The sequence below is a fragment of the Lepisosteus platostomus genome, chromosome 26, assembly GCF_059453375.1.
Source record: "Lepisosteus platostomus isolate fLepPlt1 chromosome 26, fLepPlt1.hap1, whole genome shotgun sequence".
In the NCBI taxonomy this organism is placed as follows: Eukaryota; Metazoa; Chordata; class Actinopteri; order Semionotiformes; family Lepisosteidae; genus Lepisosteus; species Lepisosteus platostomus.
This window is the reverse complement of record NC_142636.1, coordinates 10024824-10047441: the sequence shown is the minus strand read 5'-3', so window position 1 is coordinate 10047441 and position 22618 is coordinate 10024824. Positions and strand designations below refer to the sequence as shown.

General features: G+C 56.2%; 1 protein-coding gene across 3 annotated transcripts; it reads right to left on the bottom strand.

Moving 5' to 3' along the window:
• Positions 1-2604: 2604 nt before the first annotated feature.
• Positions 2605-21185, bottom strand: pip5k1aa (phosphatidylinositol-4-phosphate 5-kinase, type I, alpha, a). Of its 3 annotated transcripts, none has more exons than XM_088620331.1 (16): positions 20078-21185; positions 15195-15229; positions 14150-14242; positions 13799-13929; positions 12845-12962; positions 12589-12741; positions 11990-12289; positions 11418-11632; positions 9580-9663; positions 9434-9482; positions 9253-9337; positions 8704-8871; positions 8477-8606; positions 8297-8368; positions 7398-7482; positions 2605-7310 (listed from the first exon to the last, which is right to left on the bottom strand). In XM_088620331.1, the coding sequence occupies exons 1-16, from the start codon at positions 20127-20129 to the stop codon at positions 7305-7307; spliced, it is 1776 nt and encodes a 591-aa protein (XP_088476457.1). In that variant the 5' UTR covers positions 20130-21185; the 3' UTR covers positions 2605-7304. The 3 variants fall into 3 exon arrangements, with proteins under 3 accessions (XP_088476457.1, XP_088476458.1, XP_088476459.1); XM_088620332.1 differs by having other exon boundaries at positions 2605-7307; XM_088620333.1 differs by lacking the exon at positions 20078-21185 and adding an exon at positions 16431-16451.
• Between the last annotated feature and the right edge of the window lie 1433 nt (positions 21186-22618).

Genomic DNA, 22618 nt, shown 5'->3' with positions numbered 1-22618 from the left:
CTTGTGCAAAGATAACTCAAACTTTCATTCACATGGTCATTTTGTAAATTACTGTAATCCCTAAATAACTATTTACATGCGCGGATAAACGCATACACAAACAACAGGCTCTTTTTTATCTATAACGTAATAAGCAAAGGCACAAACATGCGCGTAGGAGCTGCCTGTATCAGGAAGCGTCTTGGAAGGTTTTGTGCAGCGCATGCGCAGTACGGGGCCGGGGGGAGGGCGTACAGAATTCTAGGGGATATTGAACTAGATCGACACTGGAACATGTCAGGAACAATTTTGCAACTGTAGTACGTTTGAAATTACTCACCACGTAGACGTTCGCGTATGCGAAGCTGATCTGACTTAAAATCACGACACTCCTACCGATGTTGTTCATACGACTGCATAGAAGAACAAGAACTATTCTCACCCCATAATTTCCACACCTACCAGAATCAGAACCGTTTCCCATCCTACTGGGAGAGGAAACTCAACAGATTTGCAGCCCATTGTGTGATCTCCTGTCCCAGCCTGAGGAACAGTGAGCCCGTCTCTCAATAATAATAATACAGTGTGTGATCTCCTGTCCCAGCCTGAGGAACAGACAGTGAGCCTGTCTCTCAATAATAATAATACAGTGTGTGATCTCCTGTCCCAGCCTGAGGAACAGACAGTGAGCCTGTTTCTCAGTAATAATAATACAGTGTGTGATCTCCTGTCCCAGCCTGAGGAACAGACAGTGAGCCTGTCTCTCAATAATAATAATACAGTGTGTGATCTCCTGTCCCAGCCTGAGGAACAGTGAGCCTGTCTCTCAATAACAATAATACAGTGTGTGATCTCCTGTCCCAGCCTGAGGAACAGACAGTGAGCCTGTCTCTCAATAATAATAATACAGTGTGTGATCTCCTGTCCCAGTCAGATGAGATGGCAACCAGAGTGCACCAGTACTCTCCCCACACACCAGCTCTCAGTGAGGAGGAGAACAGAGTATTGAAGCCAGTTCAGAGAGGGAGATTATTAGGAGCCCATGATTGGTAATTGCAGGGGGTAGAGTTGGCCAGGACACTGGTCTTTAATAACCACAGAGAGTCGGGACCTCAGTTTTACGTCTCATCCGAAGAACAGCACCTCTTGCAGCAGCAACCTCAGCCTTCCCAGGAGGTCTCCAGTGAGCTGCAGGGTGAGTTCGCTGCTGGCGTTTATAGTATCTGCTTTAGCAACACTTAATCCAGTCATGCCACTAAAGCTCTTCCAAACCGAAGAAGATTTTAAAAGTGCAGAAACAAGTGGATTTTTGCTATTGGCAGGAGTCGGCTTTTCGAGGCTCTTGTATGAATTTGTGAATTCTCAGATGCGGTAGATTCTCTTTCCAGCACCAGAGGGCGGCATCGCTCCAACCCTGGTCGGGGACACCAGCAGCAGCAGCATCTGCAGAGGGAACTGGAACCAGCGACGCCCCAGTCAAGACTTCAGATCCCTACCCTGCAACTGGACTCCAGCCCCAGCACAGGAGTACAGTGCTATCCTGAGACCCCCACTTTCTCTGATGCACTGGTCCCACTCACCCCAAAACCCACTGGTTTTCATTTAGCGTATAATTCAGTTACAGTTGAACCCTTAATAGCTCTGGTATCAGGATTAACCTGAACACTCTCACGGTGTTCAGGTCCTCAACACACTGCAGGTCCCTTTAAATCTGCCTGCCCTTCGTCAGGGACCCCAGATCCCCGACCTTCTGAATAGGAAAAAACGCTCGTCGGGGTGCCGACCGAGCAGCCCGTTGTGTCAATTAGATCAGATCACTTTATTGATCTTAAGATCATTCGATAAAGATTACTGATCACTTTATTGAAGATAAGATCAGATACAATTTATTGCATTAAGAATTTGTCTTTTCGCAGATCCCAGCTTGCTCTCCATGAGACACACAGACAGGGAGAGAAGCTGGGGGTCAGAGCGCAGGGTCAGCCATTGTACAGCGCCCCTGGAGCAGCTGGGGTGAAGGGCCTTGCTCAGGGGCCCACCGGTGTGGGATTCCTCTGCCAGCTGTGGGATTCGAACCCGCAACCTGGGGTCCCCCAGAACGTCTGCGGAGAGGCTGCGCCCCGCAGCGCGGATCAGTTCCGCGGCTCCACGCGGACTCGGCCCCGTGTGTACTGGGACCCTGCAGCAGCAGCTCAACGACCCCAGGAGGGGGCGCTGTGCCCGCAGGGCTTCCAGGCCTCGGTAAAGCAGTGGCACGCGATGAGCTGGGAGAAGTCGTTAAACCGGTCCGATCAAGCCAGTAACGAGCTGACTGAGGTCGTTAAAGAGTCGGGCTGGAATGAAAACCTGCAGACACACACTGACCTGGCCCTCCTGTGGGTCAGGGGACCCCTGTACCCCAGCTGTGTAGGTGGAAGCTGGGGGACCACCAGTCCTGTGGCCCCATATCTTCGGGCTGGGAGGAAACCCTCACCCACATGGCGAAGGACATGCAAACTCCACCCAGAAGACCACTGCCCCAGGCCCGATTCGAACCCAGAATGGAGGCAGCACTGCAAACTGGCATTCCACCCCCCCCCATTTTTCATGAATCTATATTGGCCCACAAAAACCAACAGATTCAGGTCACGGCAAAAAAAGCACGTTTTTATTTCAAATCTGAGAACTGAAGAGACCAGATCACTGAAACGCTGTAGAAACAAGCAGAGTATCACAAGCAAAGAAGGCCTTTCTGTGACAGATATATACAGTTACATACAGGTATAATTAAGAGACACAATAGTCTTTTAAAAGATGGTAACCATTATAAAAAACAAAACAAAAAAGTGTACAAACGGTAAAGATCACATTTCCAGTTCTTTGACCAGAACCATAGAGCAATGTAAAAGCAGCAAGAGGTTAATTACAATATTAATTATTAGAACAGGATTTACGGGATGATGCAAAGTCACAAAAGTTAAAAACATCGTCCTTCTGAGCCCTTGAATTGTGTACAACACACCTTCGGGACAGCTGCCAGCTCCGTCAATATTAACAGCATGTAGAGACCGAACTACAACAGCAAACAGCAGATACAGAAAAGCTGAGTTTGTTCAATAAGCTTCAGTTGGTTTAATGGAATGAGCTCGTGGTTCTGACCCGGAGGAAGCAGAATCCGGGCCAGGATTCCGGGATCGCATCATCGCACACGTCGGAGAAATGAGGCATCTGCCCTTCTCTGATACCACCTCCCAAACACAAGGCTGAAGGCTGGGCTGTCAGTAGTGAACCAGGATAGGAGAGGTTTAATTACCCCCAGGAAGGTAGTGAAAGACCTGGTTTCAGATGGGGCCAGGCCAGCCCTGTCGTCTCTGGCAGAACGCGCAGGTTTAAGTCATTAGCTGACCTGCTCAACAGCTTGACGTCTCTGGTTTTAGTCTGCCCTTCACACAAACCTTCAACAGAGCATGAAGAAAACTGCAGAGTCCAGGACAATTAAATTGCCCAATCAATTAAAAGCCCTAAGAGCTAAAGAAGAACAGAAGACAAGGAGATTCAACAATTAGGGGCATTTTAGGCTCCTATTGGACAGCAGTCTGTTCCACTCCAGGATTTAGTGTTCCCAGGGCACGGCAGTCAGATCCACTCCTGGTTTTTCAGTGCTCTCGGTCAGACCCACAATGCACAACAGTTAGATCTACACCGGGTACTAGTGTTTTGAGCCAGATCCACTCCAGGTTTTACAGTGCTTTCAGTCAGGCTCCTGGTACACAAGAGTCAGATCCACTCCAGGTTATACCACCAGCTGCAAGGCTTTGATTGACAGTGGGATGGATCAGACTGCTGCTCAATGGGAGTCCAGCTGTCACGCATGTGTTCATTTGCTTTTCCTGTCAAAACTCAAAGGCCAACAGCCTGTTGCACACCTAATGCAGGCTAGTCTTTCTGGTCCAAGCCCCAGGCCCCTTAGTGTTTGTGCATGCTCGGCCTTGTGCTTGGAGTTGTGCTCTGTACAGAGTCCCTGCGCGCGGCAGGACCCACTCAGGACGAGACGGCTTTTAGAGGAGCAGCAGTGTCCTGTTGGGGATGTGGGGGGGTTGAAGGGGTCAAGCCTTTCGTGTACAAAAAGTATCTGCATAATCATCGTCGCCAAAGCTTCTGTAAACAAAGAGGAAAATCTGTAAGACCAGCTGCCAGTCTGGAGAATCTAAAAAAAAAAAAAACCTCATTCTATTCCTGTCGTCTTCGTCCCGAGGGAGATGGACGAGCCCCGAACCCCGAGATCAGCTGGAGCTGCGCCGGGAGACATCCCCCAGAGTCCCGGTTTATCCTCACTGCGGGTAATTAGTAGTAGTATAAATCTAGCCCAAACAATTCTGGTGCAGCTTTCCATTAGTATCTTAATGAGTCTCGAAGATGAAGGTGATCGTTAGCCCCTGCCTGAAGAGAATACTCTGTAAAGGATGGGGGGACGACGACGCTTGGTCACTGCCCCTGGATTTCACAGCACCCAGGACACACAATTAGTGAACTAGATCAATTAACAAATTCTGAAGTCTTCGCCCCTCTGGCTATAAGAACAGCCCTCCAGCAGGGAGAGAGCGCCACCTACAGGCCTCTCAGGCCCAAGCCGGGCTGAAGGAAAGGGGTACCGGTGCCTGTTCCTCTCAGTGCCATGATCACACCAGTCCCAGCGCCGAGAGAAACCGGATCTCGAGACTAAAACCCACACAACTCCCAAGCCTCCGCCCCGCCGCAGTTCCCAATCCAGGTCCTGGGGCTCCGCGCCCGGCTCTCTCTCTACCTCCCGCAGATCCCGGACCGGAGCAGCCGGCCAGCTGGCTGTACTTCAGCTCCAAGGGCAGAGGGCCACCCAGGCCACTCAAGCTGTCCGACCCTGCGTGTTCGCGAGACCAGGCGGAAGTGCGTTAGACGTCTGATGATTTTAACTGAGCACGCGGGCGGATCAGAAGCCCGTGTGGGAACCCCCGGAGCAGGACTGGGAACGCGGCGCTCCCCTCTTCTTGCGGGAGCCTGAAGGGTGGGAGACGCGTCCTCGGGAGGGCAGGTGGTCTTCCACAGCTTCGGCCCGGCGACCGCGAGCACCTGACCTGATGACCCGCTGAAGCTCACGGACGCACATCTTCATATACACGCATGTACCCGGCCACAGGAAGAGACCCCCCCTTCCCCTGCACTGAGGGCACTACATTCATCGACAACAGCGGTAAGAATCTCTCTGAAAGTCCGAATTGCTCCTTGTCTTCCGCCAAGGCACAGAGGGCCGAGCGAGACAGGCCAGAGGGCCTCCTCTCGGCTGTAACCTCCCTTCGCACGATGCTGCCATCCCTTCTCCTGCACCAATGAGAAGAACCTAGGGAAACGGGGGGGCAGTACTGTACATTATCACACACGCACCTCCCCAGCGCCGCGTGTGCGCGCTTTACACACGGGACCCACTCTCCCCAAATCATTCAGCAGACAGACACACTGAGCTCTGAGAGAGCTTTACAGGAGCCCCAGTTGCACTGTGATCTGTGTCAGTGTTACAGGTAGAGACACAACCCTTATAGAGTCAGGATATTAATCTCACTGCCAGTCTGGGACAGACAGAGAGCTGTAAAGGAGCCCCAGTCTCACTGTGATCTGTGTCAGTGTTACAGGTAGAGACACAGCCCTTATAGAGTCAGGATATTAATCTCCCTGCCAGTCTGGGACAGACAGAGAGCTGTAAAGGAGCCCCAGTCTCACTGTGATCTGTGTCTCTGTTACAGGTAGAGACACAGCCCTTATAGAGTCAGGATATTAATCTCACTGCCAGTCTGGGACAGACAGAGAGCTGTAAAGGAGCCCCAGTCTCACTGTGATCTGTGTCTCTATTACAGACAGAGACACAGCCCTTATAGAGTCAGGATATTAATCTCCCTGCCAGTCTGGGACAGACAGAGAGCTGTAAAGGAGCCCCAGTCTCTCTGTGATCTGTGTCAGTGTTACAGGTAGAGACACAGCCCTTATAGAGTCAGGATATTAATCTCACTGCCAGTCTGGGACAGACAGAGAGCTGTAAAGGAGCCCCAGTCTCTCTGTGATCTGTGACAGATTTAATTAAGTTCCTGCCCCTCACACATTCGGGATATTCATACACTGTATTCCATCAAGATTGGAAATCGTGACCTAGATGGGCACAGAGGAGGAAGGCACTCATCACGTCGAAGGAAACAACACCCACCACCCCCCCCTTCCAAAAACCAGCCAACCCGACTCCTTCCACGGCACCTGTAGTGTAAATAACAGCCTCCTGCCAGAGCGTCTGCATCAGGCCCTGCAGGACCGGTCAACCACAACTCTTCCACCACACTGGGTCGGGCCTCTGCGCTGCGGGACCATTAATGACCCGATCTCCAGCCCCCGGGCCACTGGAGGGTGCAGGAATCGGTTCCATAATTCAGCAGACCGGGAAAGCCACATGGGACTGCACCACATCCGTGCACACGTGAGTGAGCGTGCGAGCACGTGTCGGAGCGGGCTGCGGGGCACGGAGGGGGACAGTCTGGACTCGGAGACACAGCTGGGCACATGGACAGAGGGACTGGAGGCCGAGGAGTGGGCAGAGAGAAGCAGGCCCAGTCACGCCCCCGCTGCAGAGGGAGGAGGAGGAGGAGGGAGGGCCCAGGCTGAGGAAGGTGGGGGGGAAGGCTGGTCCTTCGTGTCCGAACGTGATCCATATTCCCCGCCAGCGGGCGGCTCTGGGCTTCGCTTCAGAGAATAAAAACGTGTTTAAAAACAGAGGGTTCGGGCCTGAGCTCTGCTCCTGGCCCAGCCAGCAGAGGCCTGGGTGTGTCTGGAGAGAGTCGCGGGCCAGAGAGGGGGGTTGTCCCCCAAGTTCCCGCTGAGATCCGAGGAGAAGAGACCCACAGAGAGTAACCGGACCACTTTACTGACAGTTCCCGGTGTCCGGAAGGGAGAGAGCCGGTGTCCACGCCACTGGGATTCCGGGAGACATTCCTGGAGAGCCCAGGAGCGGGGCAGCGGGACAGATTTCAGGGAGGCAGGCGGGACCCCTGCGCCCCCCCCCCCGGGTCGATGCGGAGCAGGCTCTTAAAGAGGCGTTCTGGGTGACGGGTGGGAGCAGCAGATTCCGGATCGGAATTCCCCTCTCCCGGCCTCCCCCAGCCGCGCCAGGCTGTCCCATCACCACCCAGCCCGAACGCTCCTCGTTCCCCGCCTCACCCCCCGAAAAGCCCACGGCCTTATCTCCTGCCCCCAGCTCCCGTCTCCCCCCGCCTGCTCCTCTTCCTTCAGCTCCTCTTCCAGGAATCTCCGGCCTCCGGGCCCGGCCCCCTGGCTCACTGCTGGGACACACAGAGGGTGAAAGTCGGACCCTCGGCGAGGAGGGAGCCGTGTGCGGGGGGGCTGGCGGGGCCGGAGGACACACTTACGAAACAGATGTTGGTCTCGGGGACGATGTCCCTCAGAGAGATGGCGTCCTCGCTGCCCGGGAGCTGATCCAGCTCCTCTTCCAAACTGCCCGGCAGGGACGGACAGGGCGAGACACAGGGAGGAGAGAGGGGGGAGTCAGCTTGACAGGGCCCAGCCTCGGCGTGCGTCTCTGTCCCCCAGTCAGTCCGTCCCTCTCGGCGTGTGTCTCTGTCCCCCAGTCAGTCAGGCAGTCTGTCCCTCTCGGCGTGTATCTCTGTCCCCCAGTCCGTCTGTCCCTCTCAGCGTGTGTCTCCGTCCCCCAGTCAGTCTGTCCCTCTCGGCGTGCGTCTCTGTCCCCCAGTCTGTCCCTCTCGGCGTGTGTCTCCGTCCCCCAGTCAGTCTGTCCCTCTCAGCGTGCGTCTCTGTCCCCCAGTCAGTCCAGTCTGTCCCTCTCGGCGTGCGTCTCTGTCCCCCAGTCAGTCCGTCCCTCTCGGCGTGTGTCTCTGTCCCCCAGTCAGTCAGGCAGTCTGTCCCTCTCAGCGTCTGTCTCTGTCCCCCAGTCAGTCCGTCCCTCTCGGCGTCTGTCTCTGTCCCCCAGTCAGGCAGGCAGTCTGTCCCTCTCGGCGTGCGTCTCTGTCCCCCAGTCAGGCAGGCAGTCTGTCCCTCTCAGCGTGCGTCTCTGTCCCCCAGTCAGTCAGGCAGTCTGTCCCTCTCAGTGTCCATCTCTGTCCCCCAGTCAGTCAGGCAGTCTGTCCCTCTCAGCATGCATCTCTGTCCCCCAGTCAGGCAGGCAGTCTGTCCCTCTCAGTGTCTGTCTCTGTCCCCCAGTCAGGCAGGCAGTCTGTCCCTCTCAGTGTGCGTCTCTGTCCCCCAGTCAGTCAGTCAGTCTGTCCCTCTCAGTGTCTCTCCCCAGTGTTACCTGGCCTGAGTGTTGGGTGAGCCACTGTCCTGCTCTGTGCTGGCAGGCTTGTGCACCTCCACACCTACCGACCTGCAGCGAGAGGGAGACGTCAGAGAGAGAGAGAGAGGAGCGAGCGAGGGGGGGGGAGAGAGAGGAGCGAGCGAGGGGGGGGAGAGTGGGAGGACGACGAGCTCTTGCCTGCGAAGGGGAGAGTGCTGTCCGGCGCTGCCCAGCGATGAGGTCGACAGGGTCGTTTCCACGGAGTCGCTGATGGCCTCATCCAGGGGAGGGGTCCTCGGGAGGAGGTCAGGGCGGCCCGACTGCATGCCTGAGGAGGAGGAGACAAACACAGCAGATCAGACCCCAGCTGCGACGCAGGCCTGCCAGCGGACCCCCCCCCCACCGGCACACTCCTCCACTCTCACCGCTCTCGCCGTCGGCCTCGGCGCTGCTGTGGTGGAGGTGCGATTGATAGACCAGCCGGGGCTCTAGGTGGGGGTTCTGGTGCTGGTGGGGGGCCGTGCCCCCCGTGATCGTCCGTCGCATGCCCCCCTGGCCCCCCCCGCGGCTCTTCTTGGAGGGCGAGGGCTTCACTAGGGAGAAGACAAGAGCAGGTGAGACCAGATCTGTACCCCCCCCCCACACATCCCTTAACGATGCTCCACAACTCCATACGCACCCCCATACCCACCCACAGACACCCATACCCACCCCCACCCTCCTCCACACACACACATGGCCACAGACATCCATACCCACCTCCACACCCCCCCACACCTACACCCAACCTCCTCCACACACACACATACATCCCCACAGACACCCATACTCACCTCCAAACCCCCTCACACACACCCATACCCACCCCCAACCTCCTCCACACACACACACATACATGCCCACAGACACCCATACTCACCTCCACAACCCCTCACACACACCCATACCCACCCCCACACCCCAGGCTCTCTTACATGGGATCTTCTTGAAGACTGTGTTGCACATGAACTTCTGGAACCTCTCTGCGTAGAAGCCCGGCCTGTGAACCGACACCGTGTCCTGAGAGAGACAGACCAGGGTTAGGGCCGCACTGGACCAGACAAGACTGGACACCGCAGGGCGGGATCGGGCCCGGAAAAGCGCGGAGTCTCTCACCCCGTCGTGGACCAGCGCCTTCCAGGAGTGCTCCAGCTTCTTGACGAACCTGCGGGACGGGAGACAATGGGGTCAGGCGCGGGGCGGACAGGGGTTCCCAGGCCCCTAGACCCCCAGGCCCTCTGACCTTCTGCACCCCAGCTTACCTGTAGGACTGCAGGATGTCGATGATGCCGATGTAGATCAGCAGCCTCTCTCCCTTGGCGTTCCGCGCTGGGATCCCTCCCATCCTGTGTCAACAACACGACGGGCGACAAGTCAGCCAGCAGCAGGAAGTGTATCGATCACGATGCCGGTACTGTTGACCGGTCAGCGCTGATATCCACTCGGCCCGCTGACCGTCTCCACTGTGCCCGATACTTTACTGCGAGACGGATAACAGCACCCACAGACTCTCTGTTCTTTGTAACGCTACTGAGTACTGATCGACAGGCACAGTATAACCTTATTATCGGAATGATATCCCACTACATGGCAGCAGTGTGGCCCGGCAGTCAGGGCTGTGGACTGGTTGCTGGAGCCCAGTTAATAACAGGGAACTATTACACTCAGCTGTGCACATGGGAAACAAACATAAGCCAAAGAAAAAAGAAAACAGGCAGACACACTGGCGTCTCCCATCAGGAGAGCGATCGGGGCTGACAGTGATGAGGCTGTGGGACTGCACTGTGCACTGACTCGCATCAGGAGAGCGATCGGGGCTGATATTGATGAGGCTGTGGGACTGCACTGTGCACTGACTCGCATCAGGAGAGCGATCGGAGCTGATATTGACGAGGCTGTGGGACTGCACTGTGCACTGACTCACATCAGGAGAGCGATCGGGGCTGACAGTGATGAGGCTGTTGGACTGCACTGTGCACTGACTCGCATCAGGAGAGCGATCGGAGCTGATATTGATGAGGCTGTGGGACTGCACTGTGCACTGACTCGCATCAGGAGAGCGATCGGAGCTGATATTGACGAGGCTGTGGGACTGCACTGTGCACTGACTCACATCAGGAGAGCGATCGGGGCTGACAGTGATGAGGCTGTTGGACTGCACTGTGCACTGACTCGCATCAGGAGAGCGATCGGAGCTGATATTGATGAGGCTGTGGGACTGCACTGTGCACTGACTCGCATCAGGAGAGCGATCGGAGCTGATATTGACGAGGCTGTGGGACTGCACTGTGCACTGACTCGCATCAGGAGAGCGATCGGAGCGGATATTGACGAGGCTGTGGGACTGCACTGTGCACTGACTCACATCAGGAGAGCGATCGGGGCTGACAGTGATGAGGCTGTTGGACTGCACTGTGCACTGACTCGCATCAGGAGAGCGATCTGAGCTGACATTGATGAGGCTGTGGGACTGCACTGTGCACTGACTCGCATCAGGAGAGCGATCGGAGCTGATATTGACGAGGCTGTGGGACTGCACTGTGCACTGACTCGCATCAGGAGAGCGATCGGAGCTGATATTGACGAGGCTGTGGGACTGCACTGTGCACTGACTCGCATCAGGAGAGCGATCGGAGCTGATATTGACGAGGCTGTGGGACTGCACTGTGCACTGACTCGCATCAGGAGAGCGATTGGGGCTGACAGTGACGAGGCTGTGGGACTGCACTGTGCACTGACTCGCATCAGGAGAGCGATCGGAGCTGATATTGACGAGGCTGTGGGACTGCACCGTGCACTGACTCGCATCAGGAGAGCGATCGGAGCTGACATTGACGAGGCTGTGGGACTGCACCGTGCACTGACTCGCATCAGGAGAGCGATCGGGGCTGATATTGACGAGGCTGTGGGACTGCACCGTGCACTGACTCGCATCAGGAGAGCGATCGGGGCTGATATTGACGAGGCTGTGGGACTGCACCGTGCACTGACTCGCATCAGGAGAGCGATCGGGGCTGACGGTGATCACGGTGTTGTGCCACAGCCTGCCCTGGTTATTGGCCCCTATCCACCACGATAATGAAAAGTATTCTGCACTCACTGGTCGTCCGTCTCCACCGTGCCCTTACCGCGGGCCTCCCCCTGGATGGACTCCATGGCGGTGGAGTACAAGGCCTTCTGCCCGCCAGGCCGGCGCTGATCGGGGGTCACGGCCCCCTCCGCGCTCCACTCCAGGTTTCGCTCCCGCTGGGCCTGCTCCAGGTTGTGCACTCCCGCCAGCAGACTGTAATCCATGATCTTGAAGCTCTGCAGCAACTGCGGAGAGAGGAGAGCGAGTGGTCACCGCGAGGACACGGGGGGGACAGAGAGCGAGCGAGCGGTCACCGCGAGGACACGGGGGGGACAGAGAGCGAGCGAGCGGTCACCGCGAGGACACGGGGGGGACAGAGAGCGAGCGAGCGAGCGAGCGGTCACCGCGAGGACACGGGGGGGACAGAGAGCGAGCGAGCGGTCACCGCGAGGACACGGGGGGGGACAGAGAGCGAGCGAGCGGTCACCGCGAGGACACGGGGGGGACAGAGAGCGAGCGAGCGGTCACTGCGAGGACACGGGGGGGGGACAGAGCGGTCATTGCAAAAGGACAAGGAGCTAGGCTGAGGGACGGGGCCTCACCAGGCAGTCCCTCTGGATGGTCTTGCTCAGGGCGCTGTACATGTCGGGCTCCAGGAAGAGCCCGTCCGGGATGTCCTGGATGAAGTCCAGGTCCTTGAAGGTGGGCAGCCTCTTCTCCCGCTCCTTGGCGGAGGCGCGGCGCTTGTAGGTGGAGCCCTTCAGGTCGTACTTGAGGTGCATGCGCACGGCGCAGGGGAGGAGGTTGTTCATCACCACGATCCGGATGTTCTTCCCTCCAGCCTGGACACAGTACAGCCCGTAGAACTTGGGCAGCAGGGTCCGCTTGTTCTGGTTCAGGTTCTACAAGAAACAAGACATTAACACTGCACTGAGAGAGAGGGGTTCATACAGACACACTGACTGGACACTCCAGTACATTAACACTGCACTGAGAGAGAGGGGTTCATACAGACACACTGACTGGACACTCCAGTACATTAACACTGCACTGAGAGAGAGGGGTTCATACAGACACACTGACTGGACACTCCAGTACACACTGTATGTGTGTAATAACAGACACTGTACTAACAGCAGGAAGCAGGAGAGGGAGACAGAGACATGGACAGAGAAACTAGCGATGAGTCAGCCAGCCTCACCATGAAGTATCCAGGCAGGAGCTTCTGCAAGAACTCGGCCTCCTTGTGCTGGACAGTCTTGATGATGAACTCGTCATCGCTGGAGACGTAGAACAGAGAACCGCTCGCTCCCGAGTTCGAGAGCTCGATCAGGGGCTCGTTGCACAGGGAGTACTGCAATCCAATGAACGGCCATGAGAACAACACCCAAGCAGCGACGGGGTAAGAGGCAGGAGGAGAGGCAGGGGGCCGGTCAGCCAGCGTCCCCCAGACTCACCAGGTAGTCGTCAGGCCGGATGCCGAACAGCTCCCGGAAATAGCGGAAGGCGATGGGGGCGTAGGTCTTGAAGCGGAAGTCACTGTAGTGATGGGCTGGGGTGAGGTTACTGCCCTCGCTGAGGCAGAGAGAGGGGTTAATACACACACACTGACTGGACACTCCAGTACATTAACACTGCACTGAGAGAGAGGGGTTCATACAGACACACTGACTGGACACTCCAGTACATTAACACTGCGCTGAGAGAGGGGTTCATACAGACACACTGACTGACTGGACACTCCAGTACATGAACACTGCACTGAGAGAGAGGGGTTCATACAGACACACTGACTGACTGGACACTCCAGGACATTAACACTGCACTGAGAGAGAGGGGTTCATACAGACACACTGACTGACTGGACACTCCAGTACATTAACACTGCACTGAGAGAGAGGGGTTCATACAGACACACTGACTGACTGGACACTCCAGTACATTAACACTGCACTGAGAGAGAGGGGTTCACACAGACACACTGACTGACTGGACACTCCAGTACATTAACACTGCACTGAGAGAGAGGGGTTCATACAGACACACTGACTGACTGGACACTCCAGTACATTAACACTGCACTGAGAGAGAGGGGTTCATACAGACACACTGACTGGACACTCCAGTACATTAACACTGCACTGAGAGAGAGGGGTTCATACAGACACACTGACTGACGGGACACTCCAGTACATTAACACTGCACTGAGAGAGAGGGGTTCATACAGACACACTGACTGACTGGACACTCCAGTACATTAACACTGCACTGAGAGAGAGGGGTTCATACAGACACACTGACTGACTGGACACTCCAGTACATTAACACTGCACTGAGAGAGAGAGGTTAACACAGACACACTGACTGGACACTCCAGGACATTAGCACAGCTCGAGAGGGCCAGACACACCCGGGGAAGAAGATGCTCTCCACCACCACGAAGTCCTGCATCAGCACGTCCCTCTCGGCCTTCTGGCTCAGGCTGCCCACCGTGTGCGTGATGCCCAGCTGGATCGCCCCCTTCAGGGCAGAGGAGGTGGTCTGCAGGGGGCAAGAGGGAAAGAAGGGGCCGTCAGCCAGCGGAGAGGCAGGGCTGCACCCCGAGAACGGACCTCAGTGAGCTCAAGCCGGTCAGGTCCAGCGAGTAGTGGACCATGCAGACCAGCAACCCCAGCAGCGTGAGAGGGCTTGTCCAGCCTGACACTGGGCCCACCACTGTTGTACAGCCCCTACCCCCCAACAAGGGAGGCTGACCTCTGACCTTTTTGTATGTGGTCTCCCCCGTAGGGTCCACCCCCCTGTGTCCGATCTTCTTCAATGTCTGGGAACTGGGCATCCCCGAGGAGCCCGGGACCTGGGAGAGGAAGAGGGATGAGGGATGAGGGTGGGAAGAGAGGTATTCCAAGGGAGAAGAGAGAGAGAAAGAGAGGAAGAGTCACCATGCTGCCAGTATCCACAGAGAGGGGCAACAGGCTGTGATGGAGGCTTTCAGCCCAGCCAATCAGCTTCGGAATTAGTAAACTGACCCCAGGCCAAGTTATCAGCTTCACCAACAAAGAGCAGCTTGTTCCAGACTCCAACAACCCTTCCAGTAAAGAAATGCCTCCTGCGCTTCCCCCTCGTTCCCACTTGAGCTCTCTGGTTTATTCTGAAGAGACCCCCCCTGTGCAGAATTCCTCAGCGCCTCTTTGAAAACCTGAATCAAGTCCCGTCCTAATCTTCTCAGTCCGAGACTAATGAGATTAATGTCTTTCAGGCTGTAAATGAAGAACAGTCCCTTTAGGGCCTGTGTGGTCTAATGTGTTTACGAAAATACTACAACAGATGCCAAGTGTGGACTCCTGGGAGAGACAGGACACAGCACACTGTATGTCTCACTGCTCCAGGTGAGCACACACAGGTCTGGACAGCTGGGAGAGACAGGACACAGCACACTGTATGTCTCACTGCTCCAGGTGAGCACACACAGGTCTGGACAGCTGGGAGAGACAGGACACAGCACACTGTATCTCTCACTGCTCCAGGTGAGCACACACAGGTCTGGACAGCTGGGAGAGACAGGACACAGCACACTGTATCTCTCACTGCTCCAGGTGAGCACACACAGGTCTGGACAGCTGGGAGAGACAGGACACAGCACACTGTATCTCTCACTGCTCCAGGTGAGCACACACAGGTCTGGACAGCTGGGAGAGACAGGACACAGCACACTGTATGTCTCACTGCTCCAGGTGAGCACACACAGGTCTGGACAGCTGGGCTGCTATGTCAGGAACTGCGTGTGGCAGGACTGGACCCCGACTCACCTCTGAAGCCGTCATCTTCCGGGAGCCGGTGGACCCTGGAGAGAGGAAGAGAGATGGACGGGATTTAGCAAATCGAACAGAGCTGCACCCACGCAGGGGAGACGTGAGCTGGAAGGGGCGGCTCACAGGCTGGGCCTGTCAGACCAGCTGTTCCAGACCAAACCAGGGCGCCTGGCAACCGTGACCAACCCCACAGCCCCCGTCACCAAGACACCGTGCTCTCTGGGGGGGGGGGGGGGGGAGGACATCCACTCCAGAGTGCCCGGAGGAAACCCACACGAACCAGATGAGAACGTGCAAACTCCACACAGACAGCACCCCAGGTCAGAAATTCAGCCCAGGGCCCCAGCGCCCCCTGGGATCAGCAAACCTGCTCCCCACACAGTGCCCCCTGGGGTCAGCAAACCCACATGGCACTCCCCACACATTGCCCCCTGGGGTCAGCAAACCCACATGGCACTCCCCACACAGTGCCCCCTGGTGTCAGCAAACCCACATGGTGCTCCCCACACAGCGCCCCCTGGGGTCAGCAAACCCACATGGCGCAGTGTGCAGGCAGGGTTCCCTCTCTTCCTCTGTGAGTGGACAGCCGTGCACAATCACGCCAAGCTCTCGCCCAGAGGTGAACCCCGAGCACCCCCTCGCGCCCCGCTGCAACCCCAAACATGCCGGGCTGCTGGGGAGCAGACCCTCCTCAGGCCAGGAGGACCGGACCAGGGAGTCCAGCTCCCAGTCTCTCCCCCCGCCCAGGCTCAGAATGGCCCACAGCATGCAAACAGCCTGAGAAATCAACTGCACACAACTGCATAATGAGACTGTTCATACAAACGGAGCTAAACAGCAAACTGACCGCCAGGAACTTAAACAGGACCAGGGATCTCTGGACTGTAGGGTTACAGTGTGACCCGGCCCAGACTGGACCAGCAATCTCTGGACTGTAGGGTTACAGTGTGACCCAGACTGGACCAGCGATCTCTGGACTGTAGGGTTACAGTGTGACCCAGACTGGACCAGTGATCTCTGGACTGTAGGGTTACAGTGTGACCAGGCCCAGACTGGACCAGTGATCTCTGGACTGTAGGGTTACAGTGTGACCCGGCCCAGACTGGACCAGTGATCTCTGGACTGTACGAGCGTGTTAAAAGCGCATTCCCTCGCTCTGCGGCTCTGCTCTACTCCAGCCAGTGCCTGTGCACACTCACACACCCAGCATGCTGCGCTCCTCCATGCCAGTACCTCTCTGAAGGTGCAGCCTTCTCCAGAACTGAGTCCTGAGATCTGCAGGAGAAGACACGACTGTTACAGCCCTGTCAGGTCCTCTGACAGACCCCCGTCCTCCCAGATCCAGCCTGCTGACGCCCGATTTACTGTACTAACTGGCGAGAGCTCCAGCACTCCTCCGGGATATTTTTACCCATCTGTCGGGCCAGACAGACAGACCTCACCAGACAACTCTGTCCGCCAGGGCCCGGTTTAACGGACAGAGCTTACACAGGTCTGCAGAAATAAACATTCCCAGATACAGCTGGGTATAAATAGCCCCGCAGCGCCGCATCAACACTCCAGCAGCACATGAGGGAGGCTCCAGCGAAGGCACGTACTGCCCTGACCGGCAAATCAAACACACACACAGGGGTGCACCCAGACAACACCACCAAACCTGGACTGGATCACCAGCAGCCCAGCGGAGAATTCCACCCCCCACAGAGGCAAGCCCAGACGGGCTGCTAGCTCAGAGCAGCACCCTCACTGCCGTGGGACAGCAGTACTGCACACCCCTCCATCACCCAGGTGCTCCCATCTCCCCCTCTGTCCGCCTGGTTCTGGGTCCCAGTGCAGGACGAGCCCCTGCACCCCAGAGACCCAGCTGGGGTCCCAATCCAGGATGAGCCCCTGCACCCCAGAGATCACAGCTGGGGTCCCAGTCCAGGATGAGCCCCTGCACCCCAGAGACCCAGCTGGGGTCCCAGTCCAGGATGAGCCCCTGCACCCCAGAGACCCAGCTGGGGTCCCAGTCCAGGACGAGCCCCTGCACCCCAGAGATCACAGCCAGGGTCCCAGTCCAGGACGAGCCCCTGCACCCCAGAGATCACAGCCAGGGTCCCAGTCCAGGACGAGCCCCTGCACCCCAGAGACAAGCTGGGGTCCCAATCCAGAATGAGCCCCTGCACCCCAGAGACAAGCTGGGGTCCCAGTCCAGGATGAGCCCCTGCACCCCAGAGACCCAGCTGGGGTCCCAGTCCAGGATGAGCCCCTGCACCCCAGAGATCACAGCCGGGGTCCCAGTCCAGGATGAGCCCCTGCACCCCAGAGATCACAGCCAGGGTCCCAGTCCAGGATGAGCCCCTACACCCCAGAGACCCAGCTGGGGTCCCAGTCCAGGATGAGCCCCTGCACCCCAGAGACCCAGCTGGGGTCCCAGTCCAGGATGAGCCCCTGCACCCCAGAGACCCAGCTGGGGTCCCAGTCCAGGACGAGCCCCTGCACCCCAGAGATCACAGCCAGGGTCCCAGTCCAGGACGAGCCCCGACACCCCAGAGACAAGCTGGGGTCCCAATCCAGAATGAGCCCCTGCACCCCAGAGACAAGCTGGGGTCCCAGTCCAGGAGGAGCCCCTGCACCCCAGAGATCACAGCTGGGGTCCCAGTCCAGGATGAGCCCCTGCACCCCAGAGATCACAGCCGGGGTCCCAGTCCAGGATGAGCCCCTGCACCCCAGAGATCACAGCCAGGGTCCCAGTCCAGGATGAGCCCCTACACCCCAGAGACCCAGCTGGGGTCCCAGTCCAGGATGAGCCCCTGCACCCCAGAGACCCAGCTGGGGTCCCAGTCCAGGATGAGCCCCTGCACCCCAGAGACCCAGCTGGGGTCCCAGTCACCAGGGCAACATGAAGCGACACATGTGAGCTTACAGGGCTCCAGGACACAGGAGCAGAGGAGCCACCCAGCACACTGAACCAGATCAACCAGACACACCGCCTCCCTCTCCGGCTCACTGCGCCGTAGCCTGGAGACCGATACTCCTGGATGACCTCGGGATGTGAGGAAACTAGACCGGCATGCTACTCCCACACCGCAGGCGCTCGTGGGTGATCATCTCCAGTGTGACTTCTGTTCCCAATCCAAATTTCCCCCTGGCCTTCACCAGTCATGGCCTCCTAATAACCCCCTGGTGGTGGAGGGGATCCCCATTACCTGTACAGTGCTCTGAAGTGGAGTGTCCAGGAAAGAGCTGTGTAAGTATGTTTTTATTAATACTCTGCCTCACAGGCAGGGGCAGCGCCTGCACAAATTCCAGCCACATGACTCGACCGCCTGGTGAAGCCATTAGCCGAGCTGGAGTTTGGAAAACGTTCCTTTTCTTCCACACCCCACCACCTCCAAACCTGAGGAATCTGCTCAGCTCCAGCTGTCCTCACTGACCCCTACCGCCTGCTTCCCAGCCACATGGCCTGAGAACACGAGGGCGGATTCAGACAACAGCCCCTTTGCTAGTTAAGCAGCTAATCCCAGGATCTCACCCCCCCAGTTTCTGGAAAGCAGCCGGGGCATCGGCTTCGGCAACATGGCTGTCCAAATGCTTGTTCCATCCTCCCGCCACCCTTGGTGTAAAGCGGTGCCTCCTGTCCTGGCTGGAGGATCTTAACCAGCTGTCTCTGGAGAGAAGCTAGGGTGGCAGCTTCAACAGCATGGTTGAGCAGCCTGTTCCACACTCCCACCACCCTTTGCGCAAAGAAAGCTCAGCGAGCAGGAGCATCCTGGTGTTCTCTCCAAACAGGGCTGAGGTGCCTCCAAACTCAACACGACTTGAGCACAACAGAAGAGCAACATCCAACAGTCAGAGAAGCCTCTTTTATGAAGAGTTAAAGTGTCATTCTACACACTGGGAGTTTTCTCATTCAGGAGTCAGTAACAGTCGGGAGGCTATACTCAAAGTGAAGGACTCAGCCTGAGGGCTACTGTGTGAGGTTTCTCAACTTACTGTGTAGCTGGGGGGTGCCTTTTACACAGGGGAGCCTAGTAAACTACAGTAAAACCTGGATTACTGTTACCAACCAGCTGTGCATTAGCGACCTGAGTGACAACACTATCAAAACCCGACAGGATCAGACCACTGTAGTGTGGTCATCTGGCTGAAAACCTGGATTGAACCTAACCACTGTGCACTGGGAATCTGACTGAGCACACAGTAAAACCTGGAGTGGATCGCATCACTGTGCACGTCTGACTGAGCACACGGCAAAACCCGGAACGGATCCCACTAGTCCTGTGCGCTGACAGTCTGATGGACAAGACTATAAAAATTCAGACTGGAGTCCGACATCTCTGGTAACACAGTAAAACCCTGTTTTGTGAAACGGGGAAAAAAAAGATACTTCAGGTTCGCTAGCCAAAAACCCGTGCACCCCCAACCCTTAAACTAATAAAGGAATACAAAATGTTCCCCTCTCCTCTCTTTAAAACCCAATACTGTAGTGAAACCCTCAAAATGGGGTTGGAGCATCGGCTGCCAAATTATTAGGAGGCTCTTGCGGTCTGTCCGAGTCTTAGTGGAAAATTCCTGCGTCTCTCCGTCTGCGATTCTCTCACGACACAACAGGAGGCTCCTTTAACCCCTCTTCGGTTAAATTTCGTCATGTTACTGACCTTAAACGTGTGTTTTAGTGGAAGATTTGTTTACAAAGCGGTGTTTGGTAACAGAGGAGGGGGGGACGTTACCGCATCAGCAACGTCGGATTCGGTTTAACTCGTCCGACGCGGTAGCGGACCAACACGAACCTCCTAAAACACAAATTATATCCCAGGCCTCGCAGGTCCCTTTACGGTATACGCATTTCCGCAGGTTTAGATATCCTTCGATTTATTTGTTCATGTTCACTTTACCTGTGGGAGCCGAGGAGCCCGATGTGACGGGAGCCGCCGCCGCCGTCGCCATTTTGCGCCCTCGGGGGTGGGGGGGGGGGGGGGCCGATGCCTCGAGGTTTCCTAGTCACTTGACCCCGCCGAGGCCGCTCCCGGTCCGGCCGCTCCTGACAGTGTCTCCCGCTTCTCTCTGCCGTTTCCCTCCGGTCTCCTCCCTCTCTCTCTCGCTGGACCGGGTAAACAACAAGGCGGGCGCGGGTGTGCGCGTCTGTGGGCGTCTGTCTCTCGAAGGAGGGAGGGAGAAGAAGAAAAAAAAAAGGTCCCCAGTAACGCTTCGCTCCTTCGGCTCCGCTTTCTCGGGATAAAAAACAATCCTCTTCCGGAATCCGTAGACAGATTATCAATAGCGACGATTTTCAACTACCCCATCCCCCCCACAGCAGAGCAAGAAAACAAAACACAAAAACACAGTCCCAACTCCCTCCTCCGCGAGTCTCTCGCACCTTCTGGACACGCTGCTGCTCCCACCAACGCGGGGAGCTCTCCCCACGCAAAATAATGATAATGTCGTTGTTGTTTATATTATTATGATTATGGTCCTGCCCCGATCTCCTTCAGATCGGCTCGGTCAGAGCTGTGAAAAGCCGCCAGGAGAGGGTCGATGCCCCGTTTGTGCTCAGCGACACAAAGCAACCAACGCACATGGGCGCCACCGCCGGCGACTGCGGATCAATCACCGGATCGATAACCGATCGGGATCGCTTGTAGCCGAGAGGCGCTGAGCCAGGACTCAGCCCGGCCGCTCTTTATGTATAAACGTCTCGTCTCCCTCCGTTAGAGACCAGCGCCCGTGTCTGCACTCCTTCCCGGAGACAAAACAAAATGCAGGCGGAAGAGAGGGGGGGGAGGGAGATCGATTTTAATACAAAAACTGTTTGCTGCGTTTTTCTTCGAGCTCCTTTTCTTCCCCGAGCATCACAGCTCTTGTGTTTCACCAGGGCATCCTCGTCCACTTCCTTCTCCTCCTCATTATCGCCACCATCATCATCATCTTCATCATCACCATCAGCTGTTTCTCCGCGGAGAGGCGAAGGCTCCCACGACGCGAGCCGCTCTGCGCCGGCGCACGGGGCGGGGTGACGTCAGAGGGGCAGAGCGGAACAGGAAAGCAAACACCACGTGCTGTGTGCTGTTCCGTAACCACGGTGCTCGAAATGCTGAGGGGGGGGGGGTATTTTATTTGTAATCTCATCGTTTATTGTTATGGTTGTTTGTCTGGAGCGGGGCTTGTGTGCTGTCTCATCTCTTGCTCTCTATATGTACACCTTTGGCAATACATCCAAAGGTGTACATCCAGGTGGGGCCGCACACTGGTGGGGGTGGAGGGGACCCCATTACCTGTAAAGCGCTTTGAGTGGAGTGTCCAGAAAAGCGCTATATAAGTGTAAGAATATTATTATTATTATTATTATTATTATTATTATTATTATTATTATTATATCTGTCAGCTCATAGAAACCACGGTAGGCAGCAGGGTGACACACAGGTTGACATTGCTGCCTGGCCACGCTGGGGTCCTGTCTGTGTGGAGTTTGCATGTTCTCCCTCAGTTCGTATGGGTTTCTTACCACAGTCCAAACTCGGCAATGGAAAATTAAATAGCTTCCGGGAAAATGGGCTGGACCTGGAGTGGATCAGAGTGCTGTGCACTGGATTACTGACTGACTGTTATGTAAAACCTGGACTGGATCAGACTGCTGTGCACTGGGGTCTTGGTCTGTCACCCTGGCCTACAGTTCTAAAAATATTTTTCTAAAAGGAAAGCATCCAGTAAAAAGAAAGGAGAACTAGAAAGACCACAACTAAATAAATTACCCTTAGCGAGTTCTTATCTGACAGCTGCTCTCCTGAAGCTGTGTTTCCTGAAGATAGCGGTTGGCTGGGTGGAGATACAGAGGTGCTGTTTCTCACCAGCAGCCCAGCGGAGAATTCCATGCTGGGTCACTGGGATGTGTTTCCACTGACGTCTGTGTGTACAACACGTTCTCAGGACACAGACAAGCCTGTGTGTATAGAGGCTCAGTGCAGTGTGAGGCAGCCTCAGTGTGTGTATAGAGGCTCAGTGCAGTGTGAGGCAGCTACAGTGTGTGTATAGAGGCTCAGTGCAGTGTGAGGCAGCTACAGTGTGTGTATAGAGGCTCAGTGCAGTGTGAGGCAGCCCTAGAGTGTGTATAGAGGCTCATTGCAGTGTGAGGCAGCTGCAGTGTGTGTATATAGAGGCGCAGTGCAGTGTGAGGCATCCGCAGTGTGTGTATAGAGGCTCAGTGCAGTGTGAGGCAGCCTCAGTGTGTGTGTATAGAGGCACAGTGCAGTGTGAGGCAGCCTCAGTGTGTGTATAGAGGCTCATTGCAGTGTGTGTGTATAGAGGCGCAGTGCAGTGTGAGGCAGCCTCAGTGTGTGTATAGAGGCTCAGTGCAGTGTGAGGCAGCTACAGTGTGCGTATAGAGGCTCAGTGCAGTGTGAGGCAGCTGCAGTGAGTCCCTACATCAATCCCAGCCAGCC